General features: G+C 40.8%; 1 protein-coding gene across 1 annotated transcript in view; it reads right to left on the bottom strand.

The window, feature by feature from the left end:
• The window catches only part of DDX17 (DEAD-box helicase 17), a 19,491-nt gene that overhangs the window by 9,289 nt on the left and 510 nt on the right, over nt 1–9,692 (bottom strand). The window contains exons 2-9 of the mRNA XM_021385075.1: nt 5,727–5,877; nt 3,883–3,982; nt 3,605–3,738; nt 2,801–2,866; nt 2,365–2,506; nt 649–809; nt 393–565; nt 15–125 (exon numbers count right to left, since the gene is read on the bottom strand). Of these exons, the coding sequence (XP_021240750.1) occupies nt 15–125; nt 393–565; nt 649–809; nt 2,365–2,506; nt 2,801–2,866; nt 3,605–3,738; nt 3,883–3,982; nt 5,727–5,877 (1,038 nt within the window). The remainder of the gene's footprint in view (nt 1–14; nt 126–392; nt 566–648; nt 810–2,364; nt 2,507–2,800; nt 2,867–3,604; nt 3,739–3,882; nt 3,983–5,726; nt 5,878–9,692) is intronic.

Here is a 9,692-nt window from a genome sequence, read left to right as displayed (position 1 = left end):
GGGGAGTTAATCACCCATCTCTGCGCATCCTTCGAGTGAGATCATCACATCGCCTCTTTGTCTCCACAAAGATGATGGTCTTATTTTCCTTCTCTGCCATGATTTCTTCCATCAGCTGTATCAGTCTAAAATAGACACGAGAGCACTGAGCACATGTACACATATATAAAGCCAGTACCACTTACACAAAAATTTAGGTCTTTTGTACAGTACTATGGTTAGAATATAGGCAACAGATTAGATGATTACAGGACTTACTTGCTCGGTAACGTTCAAAGGTTAAGTAATACCCCAAAGTAAATTCATTATTCAGAATTCATATTTGGCTTAGAAAGCAACGTCAATTTTAAAACATAGCCAAAAAACCTGAAACGCTAGGAAAATCAGCGTACTTATGGTCTTTCTCACTCTCCATGCACACGTCCACTATCTGCAGGATATTGTGGTTGGCGCTCAGCTCCAAGTTCCCCACGTTGATCTGAACATAGTCCTGGAGGAAGTCCTCAGCAAGCTGGCGCACTTCTTTTGGCCAGGTGGCGCTCCACATCAGAGTCTGTCTGTCAGGCTAAGAGAAAAGGAAAAAGGCTTAAGGCTGCGGGCTTTGGATGGCAAACTGAAGGAGGCTGTCCTTTCACAAGGTTCACACACCCTTATCTGGTCAACAATTTTGCGAATTTGGGGTTCGAAGCCCATGTCTAACATCCTATCTGCTTCGTCCAGCACGAGGTATGTACACCGACGAAGGTTGGTCTTTCCTGCCTCGAGGAAGTCAATCAAGCGACCTGGTGTAGCAATGCAGATCTCCACACCTTCGAAACAGAAGGAGGAAAAAAGAATAAGGCTCTTCATTTGAATGTCAATTGGTATTTTTAGTCAGAATGAATCACCTTCTAGAGCAAAATCGTTTAAATAAAATGAAAACGCACCACCCTCATCCATATCCAAGATTGAGTCATTTCAGTAGAAGCCCTAGTTTCTTTTAATAATTCATTTTTTTTCCATTCTGAAATTACTGTTACAGTGCCATTAGAACAATAAATGCAGTACAGAAGCTAAAAGCTTACTGTCAGAAAACACCAGCTAAGAGCACAGAACACCAGCTGCCCCAAAATCAGAACTAAAATAAGCTTCTACACAACCCTGATCCCCCCTCCATAGACGATTATACAATCTGGAGAGCTCTCTAGGAAAAATAATGGTGTACAGCTAAACTCAATCTGTTAAACAAGCATCAAGCGTCTCCCTTGCTGCACAGGTCAAATTAGTTTCACCTCCAACTTTTTTTTTTAATTTTAAATCACATGAAGGCAAACCACGGCCTTTAGTACTGAATAATTATCCTATAATTGTGACCATCACCAAAGCCACAACCACTAGCATAAAAACAGAATCCAAATATTCACAAAGAAGCATGAAGTATGGCAATTTATACAGTCCTTAAAGGAGGGACCCCTCACCACCAATTTCCCAGCCTTGGAGGAGAGTTTTCCTTCATGTCACAGAAATATCCACAAATGTTAAGATTAGCTAAAGTAGTGAATTGCAAAACAAAAACAAACAAAAAAAGCACAAAAATCCAACACTTTCATCAATGCTTCATTTTCAGACACAGAATATTTTGTGGCAGCCCTGATCCTTCTGTTTGTGTCAACTTGGACTCCTCAGAGCTGACGCAGCTGGCAAAGCTCATGCAAGAATTAGATTCCTAATGGAATCACAGGTTTGCTAAAGACACTGAAAAAACTGCACTCTGTTGTCAGTGATGTAATTCTTCCAAAGCAAATTCACTAGACACCCAGAAAATCACAACTGAGTCTGAAGTGTGTTCTATGAACTCTATTCAACAATCTTTGCTGCAGAAAATACTAAGCAATGCTCCAAAGACAGTAACTCTTATCTGTCTACATTCTCTAACCAACAGGTTTTCTTCATAAGCGGGAGAACGTCTACTGTACACAGCACTCCAGAAAGGTATGCAAAGTTCCACCAAGTTGACCCCCTCATTGTCTTCTCATATAATATTGTCTCTCCAACTGAAGATGCTGCTTCTGAACAGGAGTGCACTATCATTCTATTGAACAGAACCATCTAACAGCCTTCTATGCAATTTTATCCTGAAACTGCAGTGTTCAATAACAACTCTTCAGACCACAGGGGTAAGCAAAAAATTTTGATTCCTTGAGCAGATCTGCACAGCTAATTATCATTCCAACTGCAAGAAGAGACAGCTACTCATCCACAGACACTTCTCCAAACAGGCTTTAAGATCACTTTCAAATTTATGCATTTTCTTTTTTCCCCTCTTCTTTACAACACCACCCCAGAAATTTGCAAACACACCTTATAAAATCTAAATTAAATTACCTCGTTCTAGATCTCTGATCTGGGGACCCTTGGGTGCTCCTCCATATATGCAGGTACTCTTCAGCCTTGAACATTTGCCATAATCATCAGCCACCTGCTGCACCTGCTGGGCCAACTCTCTGGTAGGTGCTAGAACCAGGCACTGCAGAAGAAATCAATTCAGGTTAGCCAAGCTGTAGACACGGCCCTAGCATAAAGGGCTCTGCTCAAATACCATAAGCAAAGCTGGACTATCTGCTGTCTATTAGCTAAAACATTTAAATATCTTTAGATCATGTCAGCAATCGCACAGAATTTCAACTAATGAGTGGGATGTTCACACTGCGATTGCAAACGTTCTCTACTTGCCATTCTAATATATCAATTAAATAAAGCACACATCTCATTAATGGTGCCGTGCCATACAGATAAAAGAAGAGATTTGACAAGCACTTACAATTGGGCCATCCCCTCTCTCCAAATACGGCTGGTGGTTGATGTGAACAATTGCAGGCAACAGGTACTGCAACAAAAAAAAATTTATGTCAAGACACAGAACTTCGATATTCAATGCCAGTGACCGCCTGCCATGATAACTGGGCCATGGGAAGAGCCCGCTTAGCCTAGCATCCTTTCAAAAGCCACTACATAGCATTTCAGAGATAGGAAAAAACCTGATCTGCATTAACATCTACAAAACAAGACAATTGAATCTATCCAAAAGATGAGATTTCCAGAGCTGCTGGATAGAGCAACTCTGCTTTTGGCATAGTTAGAACACTTGGCTGCTTAGTACCTTTGAAGAAAAGGCACATTTTAATTTGGAGACTACATTAGTAGAATTGAGTCATCCTGGCTCTAACCAATGTTTTTCATAAAGAAGGAAATTCCTTCTTGACCACTGCAGATAAAATTAATATACAAATAAAGACTCAACCATCATTTAACCTGCACGGTTAGTAAAACAAATACATACAAAGCACAAACTATTTCTTAAACCACAACTTAAGCATGGACCAAAGAGAAGCATTTCGACATCAAAAAAGAACCATGCAAAAAAACCACATCTGTGAATGAGACAGGTTAGATGAGCTGAGGCTTAAGCCTCACCCATGATGCAGTAAAGCTTTAAAGACATGTAATTGTCTCACTTTATGCTCATAGTACTAAGACCAAACACTAGCAACAAGCAGCCAATGTAATTTCCACAAGGCAACAGTGGAAATAAGTAAGTACAGAGATAAAAGGGAAGAATACGTACTGCAAGCGTCTTCCCAGAGCCAGTCTGCGCAATGCCCACCATATCACGACCACTGAGAGCAAGGGGAAAGCCTTGGCACTGAATTGGAGTGGGTTCTGTGAAATTCTGGTCCATCAGGGCATCCATCACGTACTCTAGAAACGTAAGAAAGGAAAAAATTTCTTTAAGGATAACTGAGGCTAAAGGCAACTTCAGAAAACCTTTTAGAAACAGAACAGCTTCAACCCTTAGTGCTTTTGAGTAATCTTCATTTGCTTAAAGAATGGCAAAATACTTACGTGGAAAGCTACACTGGTGGAACGCAAACACAGGCTTGGGGCAGCCCTCCATTCCTCGAATTGTTATCTCTTTCTTCCTTCTCAGTTCCTCAACTTCATACTATTTACACAGTGAAAAGAAAAATGCAAAGAAATGCAAAGAAATGCCAAATATCAGCAGGATCCTCAAAAGCATGCTTCTAAATACTAAGTTACTTTACACCTCTACCTAACAGCTCAGTTTGGGAGATCAGATTGACAAGATCTCAAAATGACTGCTTTCCTTAGGACTTCACCTTTAGATCATGCTGACGCATTGGTTCCTATGGTGGAAGAGTGGGGGTTTTTTTTTGCTTTTTTTTTTTTTTAACCTTTTATGTTATTTCAGAAGCCCAGCACCACTCTGTATCATGCCCCCATCATTTATTACATTATTCTAATGCTCTTCAGAGAAGAAAAAAGAAAAATACCCATCAAAAATGCATTTTATCAAAAGCAGTGTATTTACTATTTGTTAAAAGTCTCTTGGATTTGAACAAAAAAGTTTAAAAATTAAAGATATATATATATATCTTTATATATATATATATATATATATATATATATATATATATATATTTACTTTTAAGTTTTGCTTTAAGTAAATAAGCAAAAGCAACTTTTGAGAAGAATCTGAAAATGCTTTTAGCTGGCTAAAGCCCAGGCAGCCACCGCACCTGAAGGTACTTGTGGGTCAGTAGTTGAAGTTACTGCCTCCAAAATCCACTGCCTCCTTCATTTCCTCTATGCCACATTACATTGTGATGATTTAACATTAAGGTTTTTTTTGGTGTGCGCAACTGGATAAGAACATGTCTTGTTTTGTTTTTTTTTTCCAAGTTGCCTTGTGTTAAGAATGAAATCTCTTCATTTCCAAATATAAAAAGACACTAAAGAGGAAGAAAGACTCTAGGCAAGTGGGAAGATGAGATCACTGTATCTACAAAGCAAAGAGAGCACAGTGTCCAGGTTTGAACCCGAAGCGTAGCAAGGACACTGGTTAGCAGGGCACATCTAACTGCGGCAGGGGAAGCCAGAGTTAAGTACAGGCTATACAAAGACAGACCGGGAGCGCTGGATTTGTTCAGCTTGGGAGAGAGGACTAACAAGGGAATCTAACTGCTACTTTCAGCTCCTTGATATGTACTACTTGACGGGTGTTTTTACAGAAGATGGAGCCAGACTTTAAAAATTCCAATTAGTTACTGGGGAAAATACAAACCATGAGAAAACATTAAGACCCGGGACAGCCATGCAGATGGATACAGACTATGTCACCCCTGGGGACACCTGAACTCAGGACAAGGCACTAAGCAACCTGCTTGAGCTCTGAACAGAGCATTAGATGAGCTCTCCCGAGGTTCCTTTTTTCAGCCTTAATTGCTATTACAAAGCTATATTTCCTCCAAATCTTTCTCAAGAACTTGTACCACAATTAGTTCATTATTTTTTGGTTCTTTCAGGACCTGTCCGGTCGAGCAACTTTAAAGTCCTCTAGTTTGCATCTACACTGATGAGGAATGACATTTTCTTTTTTTAATCTCATGGAAGTGGACCACAGCAGCACTTTGATGGTGAGTTTTAAGTGACCAAACGTACAATACCTTGTATAAAAATGGCTGAAAACAGAAGCACCACCTTTGCTGATGTTATAGTGCCAGCAGCAACAACTGCAAGTCAGCAGAGGACACACATACCAAACCAGCTTGGAATGAAAATTAATGAAGAGACAGTTTTATTACGCACTGTTCCAGAGATCCTAGGACAAAGTTTTCCACTCGTGACATTTTTTGTTCTATGTAAAAAGACAGAATGTGAGAACTTACCGGAGTAAGCCTGGCCACTTCTGGATGTTCCACGTAAAAATTCTTCTCAAACTTGGGCAGTTCATTTAAGTCCCATTTTTTCTTCCGTAAGCGTTCCCCCGGATTACCAAATTTCTTTGGAGGAAGAGGACCGCCACGGCTTGCTCCAAACCTGGAATTGCCAATGTAAATTACAACAGAATTTAGTTAGCTGGAAATTTGCACCTTTCTTTAGCATTTCCACTCTTTTTCTTCCCCCTGACGTGAGCACAATATTCTCACAGTTCACCTCCTCCCTTCCCCACCCCACCAAAAAACACCACCACAACACTATGATAGCATATAACAATATAAACATGCCCTGTGCCCATTCTAACCCAAGGCCGTTCTCAAGGTTCCTTTTAGTGCAGCCATTTTTAGGTCACTGCCTTAAAGCTCCTGCCAGCAGATTCCTGCCTCTAGGATCCCTCTCCTGGGACAAAGCTGCTGGTACAGCCGTGGCACTTATCTCTTACTGAAGTCAAGAGTACACTTACGACATGGACAGATGAAAGGCACAGCATAAATCTGTAATCGCAAGTTCCTTCTATCTCAAGGTTAGTTTTTATTAAGAAAATTGCTATTTTGCTTTCTCCCCTTCTACACCTTCTCTCCTTTCTTATCAAGCCATACACCTCAAATACAAAACAAGGAAGAACAAGAAGCAAACGAGCAGCAAAGCTTGGAAGTCTGTGTACAACACCAGAACCAAGGCAATAAGTAACACTTTTCTTTTTAAACTGGTCTCAGCACAACAAAACCACAAAACAGAACAAATCCACCTGGGAAAAAAAAATAAAAAAGGACCTTTCTTATCTTATTTCAAACATTTCTGATGAAGATTCAAGAAAGTACCAAACTAATGTTTACCCTGCTAAAACATTTCCTAAGTAACAAGTGCTGCCAAGTTACTGTTCTCTCACGGAAGTTTTATTTACTCAGTTAATTTCATACACTTAGGAAGGTTAAGAACTCTCATATGACTCAGGGATGCAGTAAACAAAACATGAACTTGTGGCAAAAGAAGTCTATAGGAATAACTGAAAATTGAGCGGTATGAAGTATTCAATTACTGGATACATTATAAATCATTACCTATTTTAAAAGTGCACCAGAAAAATCATAGTTCTTTCATTTGTATCGTACAAATAGCAGAAAATACTTTTCCAAAACCTATCAGATAAAGTTTTGTCCTAATTCAAGTTCTGGTAAATAAAGCTACAGTTTTCTGCAGAAGGTAAATTCATGAGAAGTGCCTCTTTAAGACAATGCTTCCATTTAGCTTGTTTGGATAAGGTGCAAATGCTGAGGATTTGCAGTCTGCTAGTAAACAACAACAGCCAATAAAACAAATCAAAAGCTACAGAAATCCCAAAGCAGTTTTCATTAACTGGTAACTAGAGGAGACGAGAACGCGGCAAAAACTAAAGTAGATTTGAAATACTTCTCACATTATCTTATTGACAAGACTATCTGTTCTGAAAGTAGCTACATTTGCTCTTTAAACTGCTTCCCAAAGGAAATTACAAAATGACAAAGGCTAAGAGACCAAAAAAGCAGAACTTGAACATATTAACAGGAAGGAGTTACACCCTTGGAAAAAGCATGATAGATATAATTTAACTTCGAAACAACAATGCAAATGCCAAATGTTTGTTTTATTGCAACTGTTTCATTACACCTCCCTTTATTTTCTCCTCCAGGTCCCCAGCCAGCGCCCTGTGTCATCAGCCATTTCTGCCATAAGCAAACATCATGGAACACGATTTCAAAAATTACTTTAAGCATTAAAATTTTCTTCTGGGACAAAGGAAAAATAACAACAGTACAGCTCATCATTTCCAGAAACATTCTGCTCCACTGAAGATACCTGCTGCTGACCATGCTAACTTGAAGCCCAGGTGGCGAGTGCTGATGCAACCAAGCAGTTCTAACAAAAGGCACGGCCAGCCTCACTGGAGCCTACCGGAGGGCGAGAGGAAGAGACTGGACCCCGAAACAGCTGAGCACTCTGTGTGCTCCATCCAAAATATCCAGAGGGAAAAATCAATACGCTCTGACACAAGTGCAGCAGGCCCAGCTCTCCGTCCCCATACGCAATATGGCTGCACATTGACCTGTGGGAAGGGAACCCTGTCACACTCCTGCAACACCACCCCTGCTAACCTGGTGGGAACCACCCCATTCCAGCTCCAGTCAAGGTGATTTAAATCTGGGATTATTTCACTGATTTCACCTTTCAATTAAGGAGAAATTCAGACTGGCCCAGAACATTCCCCTCTAATACTACTAAGCCACAAATTCTGGGACAGAACTGAGAGAATTTATTACATTCCAAAGCAAAATAGTACAGCTGCCTATCCTAAGCATCCACCTACAACTCATTCCTGACAGGAAGAATACTGGAAGCCCGCATTTGTTAGCTCAGGGAAGGCGGAGAACTTCTGAATACAGCATCCATGTTCTCGTACAGATTATTTATGAATTGTGATGCTTGTTGGCGACTACAAATATTTTCACACCTTAGGTATTTATGTGTAACAAGCGGAATCCTGATACATTAAATCTTCTGGTGTAAGAGGCCGAGGAAACAATTTTCCATGCAGATGTTCAAAAACTTGACAAAGAAGCATACAGGCACTACTTAAGCCAACCCCCTGATGTAAATAGAAGAATCTAAAACCAAAGCTCTTCTGTAGAGTATGATGACACAAATTCCAAGCATGCTAAGCATTGTAACAACACTCTGGAGAGTGTTACTTTAGGTAACTGTAAATAAGTCTGCACACTCAAACTGTCTTGCTAAACTCCAAAAGTAGCTGGGCCTGAGGTATCTCAGATTGCCAGAGCATTTACACTGATGTCCCAGTGTTGTGCTCAGCTGGAAAGCTCATGGTGGAAAAACACAACCCTCCTCCCTGTGAAAAAAAGTGAAAGGATCCTTTAAGTTCAGAGTGTGAAATGTGGGCTCAAAGATAAAGCCTAAACGTGACTATCGCCCTCCACAGACTAAAAGAACCTAAATGTTAAAATGGATTTTGACACGTAAACAAAATTTTCCTCAGTCTGCCATGGAGAGAGAATGGAAAAATAAGACTGAAAAAAAACCATCAGAACCAGTCTTAATATGGCAGACTATACCTAATTTGTAAAAAAATCCATACGATACATTTACTGTTAATCGTTGAGAATGGAGACCTAGCTATTGGTTATTATAAGGATGGAAAATGCCACTGAAAGAAAACCAAGTCACAAATCATTTACATATTATAACGACATCCTTTTGCTGCCATCCTTAGAAGAAGTCAAACCCCCAAAACCCTTTTGTAATCCTTTACACAGCAACACTGGGAGCACTGAGAGCTAGGCCCTAGCCACAGCAGCCAGACAGCTCCCACTCGATTGCTCCATCAGCTTGGTCATGCTAAGGCTGGTCATGCTCAGCTTGGTCATGCTCGCTAAGCGCGGCCCAGGCCGTGTTTACAACCATTAGCCTCTTGAGAACACACGCGAGTCCCCAGCTTGGCAGCAGCTTTCACTCTCATTTCCTCTCACGGGAAGGGCCCTTTGCCAACTGCCATCTTCACAGGGAGCCCCAAAGGAGCAATGACAGCACGAAGGGCAGTGCCAGGGCCACGGAGACCCTCGTTCATGGTTGGCGAAGGAGGGGGGTTGGGGGAAGGGAGGGGTGGTTGAGTATAGGGGAGAAAAGGAAGAGGTAGGCCTTAGAACTACAAACTAGGCACATTAATAATATTAACAAAAAGAGTAAATAAAAACAAAGCCACCCCTTGCTGCCAAAGCTGCGCTAATACGTCCCTGAAACCCCTCAACGTAAAAATCGGAAGGAAAATCCATCCTCCCACACCCAGCCACTAAAATCAGAAGGGAAATCCTCCCCCCAACGCGCCCCCCCACCCCGAAACCCTAAAAACCTGAAGAGAAACC

Source organism: Numida meleagris, chromosome 1 (assembly GCF_002078875.1).
Source record: "Numida meleagris isolate 19003 breed g44 Domestic line chromosome 1, NumMel1.0, whole genome shotgun sequence".
Classification (NCBI taxonomy): Eukaryota; Metazoa; Chordata; class Aves; order Galliformes; family Numididae; genus Numida; species Numida meleagris.
Note: the sequence above shows the minus strand (reverse complement) of the source record. Positions and strands in the feature narration are given on the sequence as shown.